Source organism: Choloepus didactylus, chromosome 3 (assembly GCF_015220235.1).
Source record: "Choloepus didactylus isolate mChoDid1 chromosome 3, mChoDid1.pri, whole genome shotgun sequence".
Lineage (NCBI taxonomy): Eukaryota > Metazoa > Chordata > Mammalia > Pilosa > Megalonychidae > Choloepus > Choloepus didactylus.
The window spans coordinates 151983881-152009659 of NC_051309.1; the positions used below are offsets into that span (position 1 = coordinate 151983881).

At 35.5% G+C, this 25779-nt stretch overlaps 2 protein-coding genes across 14 annotated transcripts in view; one reads left to right on the forward strand and one right to left on the reverse strand.

Moving 5' to 3' along the window:
• Nucleotides 1-5676, forward strand: part of NOCT (nocturnin) — a 48174-nt gene extending 42498 nt beyond the window's left edge. For both annotated transcript variants that reach the window (XM_037830688.1, XM_037830689.1), the window contains 2 exons: nucleotides 2198-2467; nucleotides 3689-5676. In XM_037830688.1, the coding sequence (XP_037686616.1) occupies nucleotides 2198-2467; nucleotides 3689-4524 (1106 nt within the window). In that variant the 3' untranslated portion in view covers nucleotides 4525-5676. The remainder of the gene's footprint in view (nucleotides 1-2197; nucleotides 2468-3688) is intronic.
• A 6985-nt stretch (nucleotides 5677-12661) lies between these two features.
• ELF2 (E74 like ETS transcription factor 2) overlaps nucleotides 12662-25779 on the reverse strand; it is a 133837-nt gene continuing 120719 nt past the window's right edge. For 9 of the 12 annotated variants that reach the window (XM_037830678.1, XM_037830675.1, XM_037830677.1 and 6 more), the window contains 6 exons: nucleotides 25156-25269; nucleotides 23542-23715; nucleotides 20767-20853; nucleotides 16566-16758; nucleotides 14810-15160; nucleotides 12662-14394 (listed from right to left, as the gene is read on the reverse strand). In XM_037830678.1, the coding sequence (XP_037686606.1) occupies nucleotides 13779-14394; nucleotides 14810-15160; nucleotides 16566-16758; nucleotides 20767-20853; nucleotides 23542-23715; nucleotides 25156-25269 (1535 nt within the window). In that variant the 3' untranslated portion in view covers nucleotides 12662-13778. The remainder of the gene's footprint in view (nucleotides 14395-14809; nucleotides 15161-16565; nucleotides 16759-20766; nucleotides 20854-23541; nucleotides 23716-25155; nucleotides 25270-25779) is intronic. The other 3 variants (XM_037830681.1, XM_037830687.1, XM_037830683.1) reach the window with 1 other exon arrangement.

Consider the following 25779-nt stretch of genomic DNA (forward strand, 5'->3'; position numbering starts at 1 on the left):
TCCAAACTCTGCACATAAACTCACTACCTCCCCCCTACATGGGGCATGACTTCCACAGGTATAAATCTCCCTGGTGATGTGGAACATGACTCTCAGGGATGAGCCTGGCCCTGGCATTGTGGAATTGGATGACCAAAGGGGGAAAAAAGTAAATAGAGTTTCAGTGGCTAAGAGATTTCAAATGGAGTTGAGAGGTCATTCTGGAGGTTACTCTTAATGCAAATTTCAGCCAGATATTATAAACAAGCCCCAACCAACACTGTTCCTGAAAACCCTAAATTAGGGCACCTTTGGCTCTATAAAAACATTACTTACTAAGTTTGTTTTGCATAGACAAAGCCTCCAGATTGTTCCTATGCCAGATAAGCTCTGAAACCCAGAAGTACTGGCCTCTCCAAGAAAGAACAACAGTTTCTTCCCTCTGCCCCATGATGTCGATGCCCCTTTCCAGCATGAAGCAGTTAGAAGAGTCATTGCCCAGATATCCCTCAAGATTGAGGGAAAATTATCAAATGAGAGGGAGGAGTTGTAACCTGGAAGTTAGGATTTAAGGACTGATTATGATTACTGAATCAATATATAGATATTCCTTTTTACTTTCTTTATATTAGAGCAGACAGAAGGAAATACCTGAAACCTGAATGTTAATCTAGTGCCTTGATCTCTGATAATGATTGTATAGCCTTTATCTTGTGCCCTTGTGGTTTTAAAAACCTTGTGACTAACCTTCACTTGTACCATTTATCCAGTTTTTCGACTCAAAGTCTTATGATTACTAAAGACAGCCCCTAATGTTTATTAATGAAGTGTCTTGGGTCAGCCCAGAACTAACCCACTCCAAGTCCAAAGTTGTCTTGATAACCGAAGCTGGATCTAACCAAAATGGGCCCACCTGACATGTGCAGTAGCTTAGACTTTAACCTACAAGTCACCTATATCTCATTATAATACTAAATGTCACACCCATCATCATATTAAGGCCACCATTTTTTTACATACGTTCTATGACTAAACATGTTATTAATCTGCACATGCTCGATAATTAGATCACCTCTAATTACATAATACGGGGCTATTGTACTCATTATCCTAAACCTGCCCATCTTTTGATGCTTTAAAACTATCAGAATTCCTGCATTTTGGGGAGACAGATCTTGGACCGAGAGGCCATCTGTTCTCCTGCTTTGCGCCTAGCAATAAAACTCTCTTTGAAACCCCAGTGTCTCAGGAATTGGTGATTTGAGCACATCAGGCAAAGGAATCCACCGCCTTGGTCTGGTAACATATGAAGAGAAAAAGATGGCTGATCTCTAAAAGAGTAGTCAACTGCTTACAAGTGAACTGACAGAAACAATCTCTGTCATGCTAGTTAGTTAAGATTGTGCTCTCTTTTCCTTAATGAATTATAATCTATTAGGATAAAAAACAAATCACTAGAAAATGTTCATGAAGACAGTGTAACTGGTTTCCCCTGTACCTGTCCTCATTCCTTTTCTTTCCAAGATCTGAGGAAATATGGGTTAATTCACAAGAAGGTGGTGTCCTGAATGGAAACTAGCTGAACAAAATCAACCCTGTCATCGCCCTCCCCCTTCTGCCCCATTTCTGGATTTTATTTTAAATCAAGCTCAATAAAGTTTGGAATTCCATAGCCCTGATTTACATATAGTTAACATCTAAGAGAACTGGGATATGGATTTAATCCAGCCATTACTTTCCATAACAGAAGGATCATATAGCTGAGGCAGCAGCATTCTGTAACCAGATGTCTTCTCCAGGATTGACTCTTTACAAACTAGACTTCAAATTTGTATTAAGATATGTAGAAAAAGGAATGTGGATTCTGTTAAGCCATGCTTTCATAAGACTGGGACTATAAATTATAAATACAAATCCTAGGTTAGAAGAGGCCATGATGATCAAGGTATTTTTCCCTTGAAAGAATTAGTTATCTTGATCAGAGAACAGTTGTAACAATATTTAAAATACCTGCCCTAGTAGAAAGCTAGAACCTGGAAACTCCTTAAACCCACCTTTGTAGAAATCACTTTAAGCATGAACACAGCAACATTGCCCTAAATTGAGCTCCTGGCTTCTATGGGCAGTAAATGCTTTATCTGACATTGGAGCTGAGTGAGAATGAAAGAAAAGGCAGTAAAAGGAGCTGAGTGTGTAATTGTACTTTCCTTTCCTGTAGCGTGTTCCATGGGAAACGGTACGAGCAGACTCTATAGTGCTCTCGCCAAGACACTGAACAGCAGCACTGCCTCCCAGCACCCAGAGTATTTGGTGTCACCTGACCCAGAACATCTGGAGCCCATTGATCCTAAAGAGCTCCTCGAGGAATGCAGGGCTGTCCTGCACACTCGACCTCCTCGGTTCCAGAGGGATTTTGTGGGTCTGAGGACAGATTGCCCCAGTAGCCACCCACCTATTAGGGTCATGCAGTGGAACATCCTCGCCCAAGGTATGCCTGATGCTTTTGTGCCTGAGCATTTAGTTTGCTGTGACTTCCTTTCTGCTTTTGCACATGCCCAATGCATTGATGTTTCAGGTGGAGGGAAGAGGTGTGGGCAGATAAAGGTGTAGGAGGATGGGATGACAAGGGCAGCATGAGGAGCTCCCAGAAGGGGAGATTAGGGAAAGGGGTCATCTCAACTAATCTCTGTGGCTGTGGGAGAACAATGAAAGTGTTACCTCCCAGCAAATCCAAATTTAAATGACCCTATCTTTATTAGGCAATTAAATTAAACAGCCTCAAATTCCCTGTTGCCTCCAGCTTTCAGTGCACAGCACTAAGATAGCAGCATTCTTGCAGAGGAAAAACTGAGTCTACTGAATGGGTAACAACATGCAGAACTTTCCTCAGGGAATGGGAGCTGGGTGGGCATGAGTGTTGGGTATTATTGCAGCCAGATTTGTATTCATACACATCTATATAACTTGGAGCCAGTGTTCTGTAAAGTAGAAGAATACATGAACACTTTCTGCCTCCCCAGAGATGTTGCTTCATTTCTCTGTTCATTAAGATACTATGTTGTTATGGTTAACAGGACTCCTTTCCTGGGTCTGAACTAAAAAACAGATGACAGGCAACTTTGCACAGCATTGCCTTTTGTGTGGCAGCTGAAATTTTAAGAAAAAGAAATGAGCTTTTTTTTTTTTTCCTGGAAAAGAAGGGAATTCTCCCTAACTTTCCAATTTTTGATTCTTTTATTCTCTCCAGGTGTTCATCCATAAGTAGGAAAAGCTACCCATTTAAAATCGGTCCCATTTTTTCTGAGTGGTATCATTTTTCTATCAGTTCATCTTATATTTGAATGGCTTTATTATAGCCATTGTTGAAAATCGATGTAGAGTTAAATAATATATTTCATGTGACATAGTTTAGACCACTGGACTGCAAAGAACACCCTTAATGAAGTCTAAAATTAAATATCTTATGTTCTGGAATATAGTACATGAAATAGTTTTAATACAAAAGAAAACCAGTTTTTGCTCTATCTAGATGGTAAGAGGTTATTTAGTTTGGGTGGGTTAGTGCAGTTTAGACAGGAACCACCCAAAGCATCTGAAGCAGAGGAAGCATTCTGTGGGTGCTGAGTAGGGTTTAACTTAAGGAGACTCTCGGGTGCTTTGAAGTCATTGTTCTGTAGTAGCTGACAACTGACTGGCTTTTTTATTTCAGCTCTTGGAGAAGGCAAAGACAACTTTGTACAATGCCCAGTTGAAGCACTCAAGTGGGAAGAAAGAAAATGTCTCATCCTAGAAGAAATCCTAGCCTATCAGCCTGATATATTGTGCCTCGAAGAGGTGGACCACTATTTTGACACCTTTCAACCACTCCTCAGTAGACTAGGCTATCAAGGCACTTTTTTCCCCAAGCCCTGGTCGCCTTGTCTAGATGTAGAGCACAACAATGGACCAGATGGCTGTGCCTTGTTTTTTCTCCAAAACCGATTCAAGCTAGTCAACAGTGCTAATATTCGGCTGACAGCCATGACTTTGAAAACCAATCAGGTGGCCATTGCACAGACACTAGAGTGCAAGGAGTCAGGTCGCCAGTTCTGTATTGCTGTCACCCACTTAAAAGCTCGCACTGGCTGGGAGCAGTTCCGATCAGCTCAAGGCTGTGACCTTCTCCAGAACCTGCAGAGTATCACCCACGAAGCCAAGATTCCCCTAATTGTTTGTGGGGATTTCAATGCAGAGCCAACAGAGGAGGTCTACAAACTCTTTGCTTCCTCCAGCCTCAACCTGAATAGCGCCTACAAGCTGCTGAGTGCCGATGGGCAGTCGGAACCTCCATATACCACCTGGAAGATCCGGATCTCAGGGGAGTGCCGGCACACCCTGGATTATATCTGGTATTCCAAACATGCTCTAAGTGTGAGGTCAGCTCTTGATTTGCTCACTGAAGAACAGATTGGACCCAACCGACTACCATCCTTCCATTATCCTTCAGACCACCTGTCTCTAGTGTGTGACTTCAGCTTTAATGAGGAATCTGATGAACTTTTATGAGCACGTCTGTGTTTTTTTAATAACAAGAGTCTTAAACAGGGATGTTTCAGGAAACTGAAGCAGGATAAGAAGTTGCTTGAGGAAGGAGTCTTAGTTTCTCTGACTTCACTTTCCATGTTTCCAGCATGCCTTGGGAAGGGATCCCATTGGTTCATAAATGTTTTTGATTTTTTATTAAACCCTACAGAAAAAAAAAAGGTGTTTGCACTCCAGTTTTGGCTTGTATTGCTTTCTTTCCCTTAGCATTACATATTGCTAATTTAAAGGCATTAAATTAAGCTTGTTTTGAAGCTTTTTCAGTTTGAGGATGCTATAAAAACTTAGACTTGCCTGAGTTCTCCATAATTAACAATAGGTATGCAGGAGCAATTTTTCTAGGCAGCATTTCAGGTTATTTATTTGTGGTGTCTTTAAATGTCAACAAAAAATATCATGGGAATATTTATTTTTTATATCTTCATGTAAAATTAAATAAATTTGACATGAACATTTTAATGTTCATAATACAAGTTATAGGGAGAGTAATTTATAGTAACTTTCTTAAAGCTTTAATGTTTCATTTGGGATCTAACAAAATAGTGGTGTACAAAACCTGAAGGGGTTTTGTTATTTAAGTGGAGGTATCACATCTCCTTGATACAGTCTTCATAAATAATCCTTGCTGTGGCTCCATGTCCCCCATTATTGTGTTTCTGGAAGTAATGCCATGGTCAACCAGTCTTCATTATTTATTCACTATTATACATTTATACTTTTCCATTGGAATGCTATTGGTATACATTTGAGGTCACTCAATTTCATTATTATTTGTACTGGAATGTGCTTTTCACAATAGGTAATTTAGGAGCTGTTATTATGTGGCCATGGCTAAGAAAGTCTTTTCAGAGATGGGAAACTAGAAAGCCTGTTAAATGGGACTGTCATTAACATTTCCTAAGACAGCCAGATGACCATGTGGGTCAAATGTCTAGAAAGAAGAATGTAAAGTCAGAAAAGGAATCTGGAATTCTCTTCCATCAGAAATAAAAGTGGTAAAGAAAACAGATAAATCTCCCAAAAATCCCAACAAAATAACCTATTGGTAATAAATTGATAACTATTTTAATCCCTGAGTTGTAAATATTTAAGATTAATAAATGGTCTTTTAAACTAGTGCTTTTAGTATCTTGTCTTTTTAGTCCAAAAAATCTGGGGTAGACTTAACCTTTTATGTCATGGCCTACACTCTCCATTTACACACAGCACCTTCATTTTTAAAGTGGACAAAGGTGGGTCTGTAGCTACATATTGAAGGCATCTGTGCTATTCTTATAAGATACAAGGGGCTCACCCAAATACTCTGCATTAGAACCACTTGTGAAAGCAAGTGAGGTTTTCATTACATTTGTATACACAAAATCTTGGGGCTACCTGGAAGGAATGGCAAGCAAGAAAGTCTGTATTAATTGTAGTATTGGTTCAAATCTTAGCATGACTAATGATAATCATCTATTGTTGAGAAATAGAATACTGGTTGGAGTATTTATTAGTGCAGGTGTTAAATGGTTTGCCCACCTCAAAGTCCCCCCATCTGAAGAGATATAATGAAAGCTTAAGCAAGCAAATCTGGATGAGAAGGAAAGCCAAAATAATGTCTGAATTTCCAAGTGTTTTCCACCAATATGTGAATTAATGGGGTATGGGCTGGGTGAATGCCACTGATTAAAAGGCTTCTGGAGATTCCAACGTGTGACTGAGATGCAGCTATAAATTAAGAGTTGGAGGAAAAAATCCACAATGGAACTTTCCATGTGAGTTATCTGTCAAAGTTATGATAGCTGGAGACTAAACACCTATTTAAATGATGATACTTTTGCGTTTATCTTTGTTTTAAATATAATTAAGTGAACATTCTGTATGAACAGTAAGAATTTTTTAGTAGTTGTCTTGTCTTGTTGGGTTTCACTTCATACTTTATTTTTACTTTACCTTCAGTCTTCTCTGTAGACTGCTTTGCCTTATAGACTATCAGAATAATCTGAAGGCATGACGGTAAATAACAAATCTGTAGTGCTTGGAACAAAATACAGATTCTAGATCTTGATGTATATTCCATTTATGAGTTTCTGTGATTCCATCCTTTGTGTACCTTTTGGCTCAGCTTTTCCTTTTATATCGCATAATATTTTGATTGTTGTTATAATAGAGGCTTAAAAGAGAAGGTAAATTGTGTAGATTTGAAGAGAGGTTGGGAGTGGCCATGGATGTGTCATTTATGCCACATTTCAATAGATTCCATTCTACATGTTGATTGGAATGACCACCTCATTTATTTAAACAAAGCATTACGGTGTTATGTATAAAGAAACTGACATTTGAGTTAACCATGTATCTTGCTCTAAGAGCTTTACATATGATCTTTTAACTATTCCTACTTTCCTATACAGATAGGGGCTCAAAAGGCCAAATAATCTGATCAAAGTGACAGCTAATAAGCAGCAGAGCCAAAATTCAAACCCAGGTCTGTTTTGTCTCCAAAGTTATTGCTTCCCCCCCGCCCCCCACCATATTTCCTTGGCTTTAAGTAAGTACAATTGGGGAGAAAAGTGATACTGTAGGGAAGAGATTTGTTAAATGAATTTACAAATGAACAGTCAAGTTAAATTTGACAAAAGTCAAATATTTTTCTAGTACACATACAATATTGGAATAGAAGCAAGATATAGTGGCTGAATGACTGGATTTCAGTTATCCTTACACAATAAAGTCTAGTTTTGCCAAAAGTAGCTTCTGATACTGTTTCATACTTTGATGGTAACTTTTAAGGAAGCAATAAGGAGAATACTATTCTAGTACTGTTTTAAACTAAAGGGAGAATTTGATGCCAATATTCTGTATTTGTACCATTTTTTAAAACATCCAAGATTTTATAATAGTGAGGGGAATTCTATATGGTATATAATTAGATAATGTGACTTAGACTTGAGGAAATATTTTTTAAAATTCTAAAAAGAGATAAAGTAAAACACATGCTCATAATAATAATTGATTTCAATTTCTGAAAAGGAAAGACATCCAAAACATGAATGTGCTTGTATAAGGAGCTCTGAAAAAACTCCCTCGTTAATAACATGTATAAAACTATAACAGAGGTAGGCTTTTTATCTAGAATGGATAAATACCAGAAGGCAAAGATCTGAAAGAATGTGGGCTTATAAAATAAAGGGAGGGAAAAAAGCAACATTATGTAGAAGGGCCCAGGCTCTAAGTAAAAAGACAGGTGTGATCAGTCTGACCAAACAAGTCGCTCCATCTCTAGGGCCTCAGTTTTCTCATCTGCAAAGTGTTTCATACCTGCCCTGTCAAGCTTAAAGATTTGTGAAATGCTTGTAAAGCCATATTGTAAACTGTAATACAAAATCTACATGTAAGTCACTGAATAATGTTCAGAGAGAGCAGGGTACCATACTTGATATCTTAAAATATTCATAGAAATATTCAAAGAAAATAATCCAACAATTTGAAAGGACAAAACTGAAAGTATTAATAGAAAGTTAAACCTCAAATAGGTGAGGAATGTTACAAATGGCAAGAAGTTGCATTTTCCAGTTGTTCCTACTCCAGACAGATATAAAAGATGGGTTAGTCGTTAGATTTCTTCATTTCATGAAAGGATGTCAACCCTACTTTGGTTAGTAAAGTATAAATATCTGCCTTTGGGTGACAATACAGAGGACACACAAATCCAGGCGTTGTTCCCCAGATTTTTGTGGAAAGCTCACATCTACAAAAACATTCATGTAACATCAGACATGGAGACATGGCCATTTCTCTTAACAGAAGGTTTTGCTTCTTCATTAAAAGCAGCTAGGAGACTTGGACTATGAGTCTCATAACTGATCAATGTATCCCCTTTTTGCTTTGGCTGCCAAGACATTCAAAACCAAATCTTATAGCTTAATTTTACTAGTGTAAAATTTTATAGTGTATCCTGTACATTAATTTTCCTCTTTTTGCCACCTTGTTTTTTCCTTTGCCTAATTTTCTTTTACCTGTTTTCTTTATTCTTAGAATATGTAAACTATCTGAAATCCTTTGGGGAATGAAACAGACTGTTACTTAAATTATTGTGCCACGTTACCTAGATTCAGGTTTCTAGATCTAGACAACTTATATAGAAGAACACAAATATGATTACAGACTCCTTATGTATGAAATTGAGAAACACTGATCAAGAGATAATGGGAGACTGCACATAGGGAATATGTCTGACATTTGATTCTGGCTTCCAGGCTTAGTTAAGCCTGAAGAGAGACTATCCAGCAAAATTCTGTAACATTTTAAAATTTAGTTTGTGAGAAAGTAAGGACCATTACACAATAGGATAGGCTTATGCAGAAACTACCACTACCTTGCCTCTTCCCTTTGTTTTTTTCTTTCTTGGGAGCCAGAGGATGCATTCTTTTTCTAACTCTGCCAGTGACTAGCTAAACAGATACTGATGAGGCAAAAGTTCTGAATCTTAGTTTCTTCATTTGTAATAAAGGGAATAGACCTGATAATCGCTAAGATTTTTAAAGCTTTAAAACTGATTTGAATTTCAAAACAATTTCAGTACTGCTGCCACTGCTCAAAAATATTTTTGAAACTTTTTACAACAGCCTCCATATCCAGTTTTATGAAGCTCTCAAGAAAACCTAGTGTGAACTTAATAGCCACATTTCATTTTGAACCAAATATGGTACTGCCTAGCTTGATTCAAACCAATTTATTAACCTCAAATGGCTTAGCTATTTCTAAAACTAAAATCTTCCTCAACAGGAAATTTGCGTCTATTAAATGTTTAAAATTTAGATTCTGTTTCAAAAAGTAATTCAAACGTATTTTGAACAATGGTAGCATTGCTGGCATTAGTATATAGCTTTCCAGAATAATGTCTTTGAAGGGTCAAGGTACATAAATATGGTATACTGTTTCAAAAGACTCAAGATTTATCTCCAACTATGTACCTTTTTCCATTAAACATTTTAGAAAAGCTTAGACTCCTAAATGCTGAAGTTCTCCTTGTTGAAGCTATAAGCCAGTGGTTCCCATATTTTGCTGCCCATTGCGATCGCCTGGAGATATTTTTAAACTACTGATGCCTGGCTCCCATCCCCAAAATTGTCATTTAATTGGTATGTAGTGTGACCTGGGCAATAGGATTTTTAAAAGCTTCCCAGGTGATTCTACTGGGCAACAACGTTTGGAAACCACTGTAGTAAAAGTGAATTAATGTACTAAAACTTATAATTTTCAGATTATGTCAAATAGATTATTATTTCTCCTTTTAAGACAGTGGTAGTATCACTTCATTAAAGGAAATGTGAAGTAAAGACAATTTTCTCAGTTAAACATATTACAGTGGGATAGGAGGAAACAATATCTTGGAAGAAGACAACTCTGCTGTTAGTTTACAGCCTATTTATACAGTTCAGTTCTGTTTTTGTTATAGAATATTTTGTATCAAACAATTTTGTTTTGCTTTTAAGTCCTCACTTTGCAAGTTGTGATATATTGTTTGTAAATCCTGTACCCACAGGTAGCATTACCACTGAATTAGTGTTCAAAAAGATAGTTACGGGTGCTCAAAAGCCAAAGTAGAATGCATGTCAAATCAAGTTTCCCTGTTGCACTTGAAGGGTGAACAGTATTCTTTTCATTCTATCATTGGGTCTGGGATCACTATGCAATGAGTTCGTAAAGAATATAATAGGTTTTAATTATGGGGAACGGATTATAACAAAAGGGATAAAACACAGAGGTGAATCACAACCACAGAGAACTTGCAGTATCTATAAATGCTTGAAAGCTCTAGCAAAGGGAAAAGTTCCTCTGATGATAACTGTGCAATTAAAGTAGGGCTACTCTTACCTCCCAAAAATAACATGCTCTGTAGTGTCTTCACAGAGTAGACCAAGAGACTTAAAATAAAAGGATCATAGGACACTGGGTAAATAACCCCAAGGCCAAAATTTTGCCTTTGGAAAGTCCACCTGATTACTAATAATTAAATATGTCTTACTTGTATTCAGTGGTCAGAAATGTACACTCCTGGGTGAAGTATGCAAGGTGTCAACAGCAAAGTCACTAGTAATGCACCAGGTGCCTCATCATCATTCCTCTACTAGAACTTAACATATTAAGTTAAATTAATATTAACTTATTATTATTACTATGGTTGTATTAACCTTAACTCCCTAACGTATTAACTCATTTAATCCTGACAATCCTAGGAAGAAAAGATCCCCATAGATAGAAACTTGCTAAATACTAACATTAAATGGGAAAGCTTAAGGGAAGCAAAGTAGACTAAGAATGAAGAGTAGGTCAGGCAGCAAGTAAACCAGAAGAGGGGTGCCAAGGAAAAGGAAAAACCAAAGAAGAATTTTAAGAAGGATGAGGCATGAGATTTCATGAGAAAATTGTGTCAGACTTGACAATTTGACAATTGTGTTACTGGGGTCTCCTTGAAAACTGTTTCTGAGCCAGAAACCAGGCTATTAGTTGAAGAAAGAGAAGAGACAGGAGAGTGACGACTGTTACTAACTGTTGGAATAAGACCAAGGAGGAAGAGGAGGAGATGCTGAGTACAAGAGGGAGAAGGTAAGGAAAGATTCTGGGATAAGGTAAGGATGGAAGCTGGGATAAGATGCTCTCTGTAGCAAGGAGTCCAGAAATAGAGGGAGTTCACAGCTCATGAACTCTATATTCTTTGTAAAGAAGTGTATTGGTCATTTGCTGAGAGGGAATAAGGGCCCTTAAGAAGGATAGTGAAGGTTGGAATCATTGCTGAAAAATGACCTAAGGAATATATAGACAGACTGATCTTTCCAGCCTGGTGAGACTGGAAGAAAATGTTAGTCATATCAAACCATGGTTATGTGCTTTTTCTCCAATATATTGGACACAAAAAACATGACTGTATTAATGTATGGTTTGGAGGGGTTGAGATAAAAAACCATACCATTGCATAGTTTCCATCAGCAGAAACACTCTGATTAGGATATACTGTCAACATGTTTCCAATCTAGACTTTAGGTGCACTTATTCAGAAAGACACAAGAAAAATTTTCAAGTAAAGTGGTGAAGGTAGGCTAGGGAAGCCCAGCTTAACTTAGACTAATTAAAACTAAAACATAAGAGGAAAGGATTATTCACTTTAAAATGTAAATGTCTTTAGCTATCTTCCATATCACATGAGTTAAATTCTTGGCAAGTATGTTACCAAGATCAGTAAACATCCAAGCTCATCATTTGGGGAGGGGGTAGATATGGTACAAGATCTCATTTTTGCCCTGAAAGACTATTACGGAAGTCATGACTAAACAAATGAAACAGTGCTTCAGAAAATGAGATAATACAATTCAGTGCCAAAGTTTACAGTAAAAACAGATTTTGAAAGCTAAAATATTTAGAAAATGTTTTAAAAGGAGATAGTATTGGACATTAACTCCCAGATGGGTAAGAATCAAGTGATTTTTTTCTCTGAGCTTTTGTTAAAAAGTACCATCAGGTATGTTTATGGGAAAGATAAAAGATTTATGGAGAGCTGTTATAAATAATCATCAACCTTAATGGTTTAAAGGAGTGGCTGATCAAGTACATGATTAAAGGCAAAAAAAAATTAAGGATCAGTTCATCTGAATTTCTAAAAGATATGAAAATAGACTTTTTTTCATAGTATAAAGGGCATTAATATGTTGAGTCATAAGACTTAGTTTTCTGTGTGATTAGGAAATCCATTTATTACTCTGGTACCAATTCACTAATCTGTAAAAGGTGTAGAGTATTACTTGTTCTTCCTAACCCTCAAAAGGTTGGGTGAGAAACAAATGGTCTAATTTGAAAGTGTTTTATAAATATAAATTCTTTAAGTGTGACCAACTAAAACACTAAATTCATTATAGAAAGTAGAACATTATAGTTCATGATATTAATTTGAAAGGAAGTGGCAACATGGAGATATTTGCCAAATAATAATGTAATGGAAGAAAACAGAAGTAGCATTTCTCCACATGGTAGTTGGGAAGTAGAAACAGGACTTCTACTACTTCTTAGCTAAAACAACATCTCCACAATAGCTTTTGATTATTATAAATACCACCAGAGACCAAAACAGAAAACAAATTTCATTTCTATATTTCAGAAAACCTACTTGAATACACTTTGAAACAAGAGTACAACAAAATAGAATATACTTCAAATGTTGAATATACAAACTATTATAGTTCAAATCTGAACACTGGTACTTCCCTCTTAAACTTCAACTAAAAAAATAAAGAAAGAAAAAAAAAGAAAGAAAACTCCAGGTTTTAGAGCTACCTGACAAAAATTCATGCTGAGTCTGCACTTCCAAGTGACAGCAGAACTGAAACTGGTATGTCTGCACAGATGCCAGGGCTAAGTGAGTGACACAGGCATGTTACAGCAAAAGGCCAGAGCCAACTGTTAATTTGTCCACAATTAAGAAACTGACAGACTTAAACTACCATATAAAATGTTACATGTAAATTCTATAACAATACTGTGCTAGGTACAAGATTTTTAAAATTTTTCTTTTAATAAAAAAGCTTTACACAAATGAGCCATTAGCTTATTTCAAGAAAGAAAACTGAAAATTAGTCTAAGGCCTTTGTATTAAATCAGCTTAAGCTATATGATATAAAAAAAAAAAACGCACTATATCTTTTTTGCTACCCTCTTTCTGAAGCTTTTGGATCCATTCTTCAATTCACATTCTAAAATACCTATATTAGCAGAGTCTTCACATAGCACCAGTTAAGTGAGTACTGTGCGAACACAGTAATAATTGCTGGTATGCATATAAAATGCATCGAGAATTGCTATATGTAACAATAAGATCACCCATCCCAACCCCTCCCTGCTGAAAACTACATAACCTCTTACAGAATTTTAGTGTTCCAAGTCTTAGTGTCTAACTTGATATTGTAGTGAGCTGCTTGGTCCCTTCCAATCCTTTTTCTTATTGACGGGTTCAGTTGTTTCCTACTGTAAGAGGCAGTTTTCTGTCAGCATCTCAATATGTAGTTCAATTCCCACTGAAACATGGGATAGGTAATTTATTTCCAGTAAGTTTGATTGTTTTCTTATATGCATTAAAAATGTTTTAAAGTCTTCTTTTGACTGATCTTCATGCCTTCCCTTGCACACATTTATGTCAGTACTGTTTAACCAATCATCAACAGTCTAAAGTCCATGGTAGAGCTGCTATTTTATTTCTCACATGTCACTAGTCCTTCTGATTTCATAGTTACAGGAAGGGCAATAGCTGAAGGCGCACTGACAACCACTACATGGGTCACTGTCTTATTTCCATCTGCTGGTTTTTCTTCTTGTACCAGCTGCAAAGTTTCCTGCTTTTTTGCCACTGCTTCTGATTTAACCTCTGGCCCTTTTATGACAGCACTGATAACTCGGGGAGGAGTCTGGCCAGATGCCTGCTGAGCAGGCATTGATAGTCTCATTACAGGTGTACCATGGGCTATTGAGACAGGGGTAAGTGCTCTCACAGCCAGTGGGGTTCCAACAATGTTAATGCTTCCTGATCCAGTTAGACTTGACTTTGTCTGCAGCTGACACTGTGCAAGTTGTGTAGCTGGGATGGTAATAATTTTCGCAGGCTGCATGGTGATTTTGTCTCCATTTTCAGAAGAGGCTGGCATCACAGTAGGGATTGTCTGAATGACTACCTTTGGCGAGGCTGCTGTTGTTGGACTAGTGCTGGTTATTAATGGTGCACCTGCATTCACTGACTGAACTGCCACAGTCGAAATTTTCTGACCCAATGAGGTCATTACAACAGGTACTTGCATTGCCACACGAACTGTCCTAGATTTAATAAAACAGAAGACAGTTACATTTAATACTAAACCAGAAAATAGGTCTCTTGAGCAAAAAGATGAATGTAAATCCAAAATATATAAAACTCGTGCTCCCAAATTTTACAGATGTACTGACAATCCCTGAAGTGTAGAGTATGAAATATCATGAAATGAATATATTAAAAAACTAATGCATATATCTATAAAACTAAAGTTCCATCTATAAAATAAAAACCAATTCAAGTTAGCTAAGACATCTACTTGAACAAAAAACATATCTAAAATATCAAGCACTTTTCAAAGTCCTGACAACAGTGATCCTTAAAATGCTGGTATTAAAAAAAGAGATATTTTCATTTTTACCAAGGAGCCTTCTAAAAAGTAAAGACAACATTACAACGAATGGCTTACACCTCACGTACCTTGGAGCTGCTGTCGCCGATACAGATGCAGTGGTAGTAGGAGACCTGGATGAAGCATCATGACCAGGGGAAGTGATATTCACAACTCTAGCAACCCCTTTTTCTGTTCTGGAGCAGTTTATAGGAGATGAGTTTTTTCCACCACGAACAGAGGTTGCTGCTTTCAGGAGACTCTCTGTAGACAGTGACACTCGTTCTAATGATTTTTCATCAGTAGCTGCTGCTAAATCTTCATTACAGGTTTCATTTTTGTCATCATCTATGACCACTATATTTTTGGGCATATCCTTGAACTGATAAACAAGCCTCTGTCCTTCAACCTTTGCAAGAATTCCCCTTTGGTAGTAGTATCTGCAAGGGGAAAAAGTACTAAATGAATCATATTGTCTTTCATACAAGTGTATCACTTTTTTTTTCCCATTTTTATCTAGTTTTATACTAATTCTAAAATGGATACAAGAGCCAAAACTATTATCCTCTTAAATCTGTTCTTTTTAAGACATGAAGAAGAGTACTGGGAGCTCTTAACTGGAGTTTAGGTATTTAGAAATACCTAAACGTCACTAAACTCAGCTCTTTTAGCTCTGTTATAAATTTCTTTTCTCTGTACATCTCCGAAAGATGAAAGGCTAAGAAATGGAGGGGGGAAAAAAGGGTTTCCCCTAACCTAACTAAATAGGAAAATTGAATTGCAAGCTTATTTTTAGAATGAACCTAAGTTATCCATACCATTCAGTCTATTCTTAAAAGTAATTTCCATGAATTATGCAGTAGGTAAATGTTTAATAAATCATCGTATCAAATAACCATGGTTATCTAAATACCTAAGATAACCACTATAATTCTTAAATACAATATAAAACTTTTCTGCCATTTTTACAAGAATAGAAAGAAGAATTCAAGGCTGTCTCTCTGCTTGTAGGCTTCTTTTGAATCTAGTGGTTAAAGGATAATTTCTATCCTGCCAACATTAAAAAGACCATGTAGTGTGAATACTAACAGAAACATTCACTTATTCCTGTAAAAGAGGAGAAAGAAGGAGCTCTTACTACCTTGATTACTCAGAAGGCTAAGGATATGAAGTAAGAAAGAAGTTGGACCTGGCTGGTGCCTTAGGTCCCGTAACCATGAGATCTATAAAGTAGCTAAAAGTAAATTCTCTTTCTTAATGGCATGATGTAACCTAAATAGAAAATATTTTACTGACATTGGTAGAAATTCAATTCTGATTTATACAGGTTATGAAAACAATCTGATATTATGTGGAAAAATCACCTATGCCACACTTAGTAGAGATCAACCTATGGGATATGTGAATACTGTCACATAAACTATGTTCATGTAGAAACACCCTTAATTAGAAGCCATACACATTACCGTGAAAGACTTCGTGGATTTCTAAGTCCATTTCTAACAAACTTGCAGGAACTAAAAAGCAAATTAACAATTTGAAAACTGTTTTTCTTTAAGGTTTAATTTTTTTTAAAGGCCTACAACTTAAATTTCTATTAAGAAATAGTCCCAAGTTCAAAAACACAATTTCTAAAAAATTGATTTTCATTGATGTTGAAATTTGAGACATCTAGACCAACTCCTCTCTTTATCCACCTCCAAATCCAAGAAGCTCTTTTCAAATACCCCCAAAAGTTAAAAATTATAATAAGGGATTTTTATAGCTTCTCTTTTAACAGCTAATATACAATATATCGAGAGATATGTAAGTTTGATTTAAGTAACAGCTGATTTGTGTTCTTACCTCAAAGCTCGTCCCATAGTTTCATAGTTCATGTCTGGCTTGTTCTTATGCTTTCCCCAAAGTTTAGAGACAGCCTTTGAATCAACAAGCTTAAAAATGCCTTTCTCTCTCTGAGTCCACTTAATATACCGGGGACAAGTATTTTTATCTTGAAGCAGATCTAAAAGAAACTCCCACAAATAGGTTGTGTTTCCTTTAAAAACCAAGCAAAAACAATGGTAGAAATTGATTAAAAGTTCATCAGCATATAAGCCAACTTGAAAGGTGAAATCACTGCCCTCCCCCCTACGTGGGATCAGACACCCAGGGGAGTGAATCTCCCTGGCAACGTGGAATATGACTCCCGGGGAGGAATGTAGACCCAGCATCGTGGGACGGAGAACATCTTCTTGACCAAAAGGGGGATGTGAAAGGAAATGAAATAAGCTTCAGTGGCAGAGAGATTCCAAAACAAGCCAAGAGATCACTCTGGTGGGCACTCTTACGCACACTTTAGACAACCCTTTTTAGGTTCTAAAGAATTGGGGCAGCTGGTGGTGGATACCTGAAACTATCAAACTACAACCCAGAACCCATGAATCTCGACAGTTGTATAAAAATGTAGCTTATGAGGGGTGACAATGGGATTGGGAAAGCCATAAGGACCAAACTCCACTTTGTCTAGTTTATGGATGGATGTGTAGAAAAGTAGGGGAAGGAAACAAACAGACAATGGTACCCAGTGTTCTTTTTTACTTCAATTGCTCTTTTTCACTCTAATTATTATTCTTGTTATTTTTGTGTGTGTGCTAATGAAGGTATCAGGGATTGATTTAGGTGATGAATGTACAACTATGTAATGGTACTGTAAACAATCGAAAGTACAATTTGTTTTGTATGACTGCGTGGTATGTGAATATATCTCAATAAAATGATGATTAAAAAAAAAAAGTTCATCAGCATAATTAAATATATAAATAAAAGCAAACATTTAATTATGCTGGGTAAAAAGCATCAATTTCCTAGGGTGAAACATACATGTAACAATATCCTATTGTTAAGTACTTCACTATTTCAAGACTATCTGCAGTATGTCAAATTGTATTGTCCATTAAATAACATATAAGATACCTTTTGTTATAACATAAGTATCCTAAACGTGTTTGCCGCTTGGTTTTTTTTTTTTTAATAGTATTCTATGTGTTTCAGATTATGGTACTAAAATGATTAGGCCCTGGATTTTGTACTATCATATTTTGTAGTATCATAAATCACCCTACATTAGATTTTTAGTTCGGTAAAGTACAAAGGAATAATACCTAGCACAAAGTTAACCTGAATTAAATCAAACTTAATTTATTACTTTACACATTCAAAACTGTATGTTTTGAATTGTATTCATTCTGAATACAATGAATTTATTTGCACCTATGTGCTTATTATATAAGCCCAAATTCCATGATCAAATTTCATCAAAACATACATATTAATTTTATTTAAAAGGCAAGTAATACGCATTGAGATTTATAAGGATTTTAGGGATCATCCTAGAATTATTTTATAAGAAACAATTTTCTCTGATTCACCTACAGATAAGAACTCTGAGGTATATGTGTTATATAATGCAAAATACCCATAACCCCTTTACACATTCTCATATCATTATCCTCTGGACTACTAGTCAATTTAAGCTTGAAATCAATGAAAGTTGCTGCCTCTAAAACAGATTTTTTTTAAATGCTAATTTCTTCCTACCATCATACCCAGTACAGTGAAGACAGGTTATATATTAAAAGGATTCTGTTAAATATGAACCACTCAGTTATTAAGACATTTGTGCATCAATCTTATATTTATCCTTCACATACTATGCCTAAGGGCAGTAGAGGATACTTCAGAGAAGCATTAAAAATCCAGTCCTGCCTTCAAGGAATTTACAATTTAGTTGGGAAGAGAAAGAGAAACACATAGGTGACAAGTACAATAACAATATAAGAAATAGCAGTGTGAAACAATTTAAGATATATCAAAGCAAAGTCTAATTATTTTCCAAATGAACAATAAAAGACTCCAAGAGGGAAAATAAAGTTGATTAGTAAGATATCATGAAGTCTTGGAATCCCAAAAGGAAGAAAAATCACTTTTTTTTCCTTTGGAAGGGAGACAAGTAGGGGGCAGTGGTCATGAGAAGATAGGGCTTTTCAGGCTCCTGTTTTTGTTTATTCCTTTCACAGCATCTAGGAGCAGAGGTACTTAAACTGATGAAAGAACAGAAAAGAATAGTAAGAAGAATATTTATGTCATTACTGAATCACCAGGTCATCTCTAGGGGTCCTGCTCATTCTCTCTCTATCATCTTCAAATCCAGATCCAAGTTACAGGCTACATGAGAAGAGCCTCTAAGGGAGAGAAACTTCCAAACCAAGCCTCTGGTACCCCATCCCACCCAAACTAAACACTGATGATCCTTCTCTGCGTTTCATTTTCATTCTGGGTTTCCTTTAAAATTCAATAAATTCATTAATAACCCATAGTTGAGCACAGTACACATCTCTTGACCTAAAGAGGCTATTAATATCTTCAACTTTACAAGGTTACATTTCTATCTCTGAAGCACTACTACAACATCAGCAAAACTCTTATATTACCATGCATAATGTTCAACTACATCAAGATGTGCAGCTGGGGCAGTTTTTATTTTGTTCACAACCAGAAGATTACCAGATATGAGTGGACACAGCAAATGTGAGTAGAAACTTATTCTGAAGAAATTTTTGCACAACATAATGCCTTGTACATAGTAGGGATTTGGACGTTTCTGTGTTTGAAGAATTAATTGGACTCATCAACATTCTCCAGGTTCTTTAAATATTCATTCCATCCCAATTCCCATCGCCAGGTTAAAATTAACAACTCTATTTCTGATTTTAAGGAAAACAGGATTCAGAAAGGGAAACCTTTACCAGTCAAGGTAGTTCATCAAATCTAAGACAAACATTATGTTGTGATTTTATAGAAGAGGGAATCAACCTGGGTTTTAAATTAAGGTTTGACTGAAATAACTTTAATCTTTATGTTACAACATGCTGTCTCAAATTTAATATAATTTAGTTCTAATAAAAGGTGATTTTGATTGGTAAAAATAGATCATCACAAAGTTTCTCTCCAGAGTTAGGCATAGGATCTTTGAATACAACAGCAATAATTATGTATTTATGGTTTAGCATTCTAATATTTAGTACTACTATGTAACTTTTTAAGTTTTCAATATAATTTGACAGAGAAAACCTAAGATGTTAGAAATGTAAAATAACCAAAAGAGAGACAAGGGAATAAGAAAGGTATCCTAAATCTGTCCCAAAAGGAAACATCAGTTCCTAAATAAATAGTTCAATGTAACTGGACTGTTTGGTCTAAATAAATACCAAATGTCTTTTGTAGGCTGACTAGAGATGTAATTTTTGCTTTAGTTATTTAAAATTAAATAGTTAACATAAGATCACCTATTAAAGATGGAACAAATGTAAATATGTTAATCTAAAATTTCTTCAACTTTTGAATATTGGTTTGAAAACCTTTATTCGTAGAAGTAACACATTTTTGGCTGTCAGAACATACTGAAATGTTACTTGAAACCAATTTACTCAACAAATTAAGAGAACATAAAATAAGGCTAGTTGCTGTTTTTGTTTTTAATGAGAATAAACAAATTCTAAAGCTAAAATATAACTTTTGTTCTGACTCATGACCGTAATTTCTTGCATGGGAAATTAAATTCAGCTTGCCTTTAAATCCTGTACTTCTTCTACCAGTTAAGCAATTATGCATCAGAAACATGTCTTAGCTGTAAGCCTTCAGTTCTAAACACATTGTACATACACACATTCCCCACAACTGTTCTTAAGAGTGCATCAGATTATCAGATTGCCCTTATGACCTTTCCTAAACACAAATGCCTGTCCCCTCCCGCCTCTTCCCCCAAACACAGTGTATCTATGGATACAGAATCTCAGCATGGGGTAGGGCCAGGCATAAAGAGCTTGAAAACATTCCTCCGGTGATGCTGATACATGCCCAGGTTAAGAACCACTGCCAGAGAGTACTCCTCTCCCATATATGCATGTACTAGAAATAATGTTCTTACAAATGTAAAAACATCAGCTGACTGGAAGGAAAAAAAAAAAAAAAAAAATCACCACCAAAATAGCCCTCCCCAAATTACCTTTTCCTTCTCTGGGTTTCTTCTTTATACCTAACTCAGGAGACCCATTGGAAATTGGTGATTGCTGGGTCTTTGGTTTACGGCCAACTGGAAAAATAAGATATTGAAACCAAAAATTAAAAACAAACAAAAAAAAATAGTAGAAGCATGATTAGCAGATTCTCTGATAGCATACTCTTCTTGAAACTGGGAAGTTAATCTGTGGATTAACATACTCAATATATTTGAAAAGCTGCTTCCAAAAAGAGCATCAAAAACACTTCTGCAATTTTAGATTACAGCAGTAAGTAGGTAGGAATCTCATTGTATATGGCAAATCAGGGAATACCAATCTAATATTTACACAGCCAGAGCCTGTTTGCTAACCTCTTCCATTGATATAGCAAGGGAAACAAATCCTAATATGAATTTTTTTGTTTTCTGTTCTACAGGATTGTTAGAAATAGCTTCACCTACCTATTGCATAGGATTTGATAACCTGTGAAGTGCTTTGAGTTCAAATGAATAAAAGTAAAAAATAGTATTTTAAACACTCTCTACTGCTCTGAGCCAATCAATTCAACAGAATTTCAGTATACATGTTCAAATTTCAATGTGGTAAGGAAAGGGTCAAACAATTTTCCAAATAATTATTTTATATGTTTAGTAAGTGGTTTGTCCTTCCCCTTTGCTCCTCACGTCTCCTACAAGATGCCCTCATTCATCTACAATGAACTGAAAAGCAAGGGTTACACATCTCTACACTGGAGAAGGTGTAAGTCTGAAATGAATTGTATTTGATCCTCCACACTGATGGATGTATACTGGCAAGTGAGAAGAAGCCTTAAGAAAGAGATTGGGAATATTCAAGTATATTATATTATATTTGCAGATTAAATATCTTATTACTGATTAGGCAACTATCATACAGCTGGAATTTCTGATTTTACTCTATTCTTCATTAGCAAGGATTATGAAGATTATATAAAGAGCTAAACTAATGTGTCTTAATTTATATTTCAAAATGCATAGCTGCTATTTTCCAGGACTTCATTATGGTAATCCCAAACACTAAGACTCCTTGTTTGGCAAAAATCAGTAAAGTTCACTAGTCCGCTAATTAGAAAATACGGCTTAAATTTCTCAAGTTATCAGTACAAATTGGTCAATAATAAGACCTACATTTTCACTGTATCCTAAATTTAAGCACACAAGTCCAACTTCCTCAAAGGAAAGGTTAGCTCAAAAAGACTTAATTTATTTTGTTGTAAAGCAGCATTTCCAAAGCATGCTCCTTGAGACATTAATAGGTTTATTCCTCAGTAGGAATAAGGGTTCTACAATCAAATAACTCACAGAACACTACATGCTTTCCTCTCTTGGCAGATTGACAATGCATATTAGTATAGTAAAGATTTGAGAATAGAAAGAAGGCTTTGCTATTAAAAAACTACCTAACTTTATATGTCCCAAATGTATTTAACCACAAAGACTTTTTATAATATAAACAGTATTATATGTAATTTTAAAATAGTCATTAATGAAGAGTTTTCAAATAGATAAAATTACTACTAAATTGGCAAATTATTTCTTGGTTTATAACATAACATGCAGATAGATCAACCTACTTATCTAGGGGTTCTGGTTCCCAAATGTCCCCTGCTTTTCACAATCCTTTCCACCTTCTTTTAAATCTAAAAATGTCTTAAGTATTCTGTAACAGCTCCTATTGGATTTAACGAGCCAAAGACTACAGCACACGGTGTGTCTTTTCTTTTGAAACATTTACAGTGGAAGTGATTCCTCCTTAATTTTCTCATTCATACTCTCTCAAGGTACATGTAATCTATATGTATTATATGGGAAAAGGGACTCTCTTATTCTTCATGGTATCTTCCACAGCAATAAGTACATAATGGTGCACACTGTAGCAATTCAAAACACTTCTGCCTAATTAATGAAAGAAAAATACCATTATTTCCAACACAAGTTTTCTCTTATTTTTATCTTTGATTTTTTTTTTTCACACTAAAATGTGAAAAAAGACAAGGGTGAGAAAGCAGAATTAGATAAGTACCCAATTATTTAGGATGTCAGTTCTTTCAAGTTTTACCTTTGATTCAAACAGGAAAAGGACCCGATTTCTGCCATCTCCTCATGATGTTAGAGATGTGCTGGAGCCTTGTGCCTCACCAACTGGGATCAGGTGAGCAGAAGTTTCATCAGCAGTCAAGTAGTAAATGGAACTGTCCCCTACTTTACCCACTGTTGAGCTGCCAAATGTTTTAACTTAACCCTCTCTCCTGAATTGGAAAAAGTTTATTCCACTTACAAGTCTCTGCTGACAATGCTGGTGTCTCAAAGCAGAGGAAAAAAAAAAAAGGTACTTTTTTTTTTTTTAATGTTCACAAAAGAAGCGGAATGTAGAACTATGAAAAAGAGAAAAGAAATATTTCTTTTTTAAGTAATCAAATACCCAAATAGAACAGAAAGTAGAAGAAAGGATAACAGAGATGAACAGGGAATCTCTGAACTTCCTTCTGTGTGTCAAATACCTGTTAAAATCTCATTCTCAGGCAAGTACTATCAGAAAGCAAATAGTAACTCCTTGAAACATTTGGAACACATTAGAACTCAAAACTAAAATCTCAATTTGTTGAGTCTTTCAGAGTATCTAGGTAAGATGACACAAATCTTAAATCTACAACTTATGTTATTTTCTGTATCCCTTGATGAAGAAAAACAAATCAGAAAACATTTAATTTGCCTTCACGGAAACTTACAAATATACTGTACCTTTTTTCTTTTTCATTGGTTCATGGCTATCTGGTGATGTAGGAATAGGAGAGGTATCCATTGGTTCAGACTCTTCAGTTGACACCTCCACTACAGTTTCTGTAATGACATCTGGCCTCATAGCAGCATGGATAAATTCTGGAGTTGATACACAAGGAGGAACAAATACTTCCACTATAAAAAAAATTTGAAAAATTAAAATTTCCCAACCCCATTAATGTCTCTTATGTGGACAGTTCAATATTTAGAAGAGGTGAGGTGCGGTGAGGTGAGGTGAGGTTTGTTTAAAGAATTAATCAAAGCAGGATAAGAGCTTAATACAGAAGAGGTTCATTTGCTGAATATTCAATATAATATAAAGTATGTAAGGAAATAAATGCAAAGAAAATCATCTTGAAGGAAATATTAATCTTCTGGGTAAAGTTGGGATCATCCCCTTATTCACTACTTTCAGATACTTGCAAGCTCATTATAGAAATTTTGAATTATTTTGACAACTGGGAAAGCACCGGAAAATAAAGTGATAGTATATAATAGTGAGTTCTTTAATAATTACTTTCCTTCCGCATACCCATAATTACTCTTTAACTAGGTAATACATGTACATGGTACAAAATTAAGATTTGAAAAGGGGTACTTTATTCAGTGAAAAGTAAGCATCCCTATAGTTCATTTTATAATATGAAAAGGAAAACCTGACTCATTAAAATGAATATTATTACCTTTCAATATTTAAGATTTTATTTAAAGGAACAAGGTTCTGATGTTTGGGGTCACTAAAATAACACATACAGATTGCTATCTGGTATTCTATTTCATACAATATGTTGCTCCAGCTTCCTTCCCATATGCCTGAATAATCAGGATCTAACATTCCTATTTTAATTAAGATATGCAGTTAGTACATACCATTATAGATTAGTACACTGACCAAAATGCCCTAATTTTCTTCTCATATCCCTGAAAAATTAATGGGATTCCTATTCTAAATAAAATGTATGGTTGCTCATTTACTGTAAATCCCTATGAGGAGGAAGGCCAATTTTACTCTATCAAGTCAGCTAACATTTAAAATCAGAACGAATTAAAATTTGGACAAATGACTGTCAAGGACAATCTTAAAGGAAAAAAGAGACCAAAAGAAAAGGAAAACTCGCAGGCTGAAGGGATTGTAAGGAAAATGGTGGAAGCTGCCTCCTCTTTCTGCCATGAATGGCTGGTTCCCTGAGTTACTGCCCATTTATCGCTAAAAAAAAAGGCTTGAAAGTGGTCATGCGGGCAACTACCTCATCTGCCATATTCTTAGGGACTATATCAAGACTTATAATTTATCCAGTAAGGAAAAAGAAATATTATAGATAGCAATTTAATAAACTTTGTGTTTCTATAGCATATATCTTCTGTATCATTTATTTGAAAATTAAATATTTAAAAATATTTAAGATTTGGGGACTTTGACAAAGATCAATACTGCTGTCAGGTATTTATGCATAAAAATGACCTTTAAGAATGCAAAAATCCCTGTGCAGTTAAAAAAAAACAAAAAACACCTTCATTCTTTAGATACTCATGTTGATGCAACATGTTTAATTTAAAAATGAATGGTTCACATACCAGGACTTCTTGAATCCCTCAGGCAGGTAGGAGATTCCATATGAAGCAGGGCTTCAGCAGCTTCAATTGTCTTATCTGTACAGTGTGCATTACTGCTATGAACTGATGCTTCCACTAGGGGAAAAATAAGTCCTACTCAATTAAAAATGATTTTCATAGGCTCACACTTATTATTAAACCCATTACTAAACTAAAACACACTGCTGTATAAGAAATAAATATAAATTCACTCCCATGTGATAATTCTAAATAAGCCATTGATAAATTAGTCTATATTAAATTACTTACAGAAATAATTTTAAAACCCAAACAAACTAGTACCTAACACTTTGTAAAATGAATGTTGATTAATAAAGCAACCAAAGAGATTGATTAGAAATTACTAAGAAATTTCTGGATCTTATCCAAAGGAAAACTAAGACAGATAACTTGAAATTTGAACCCTGTATCAACTTTAGGCCAAAACTTGGTGAGTAATAAAGGATAGTTGTAGATTAACAGTCCTATGTGGTCAATTATATATTTTGATGTACTGTCACTGAAGTCAGGAGTAAGGAGCTAGCAGAATCAGTCAGAAATAAATCATATTTCTAATTTAATTTAACGAATTCATTTGACTCTTAC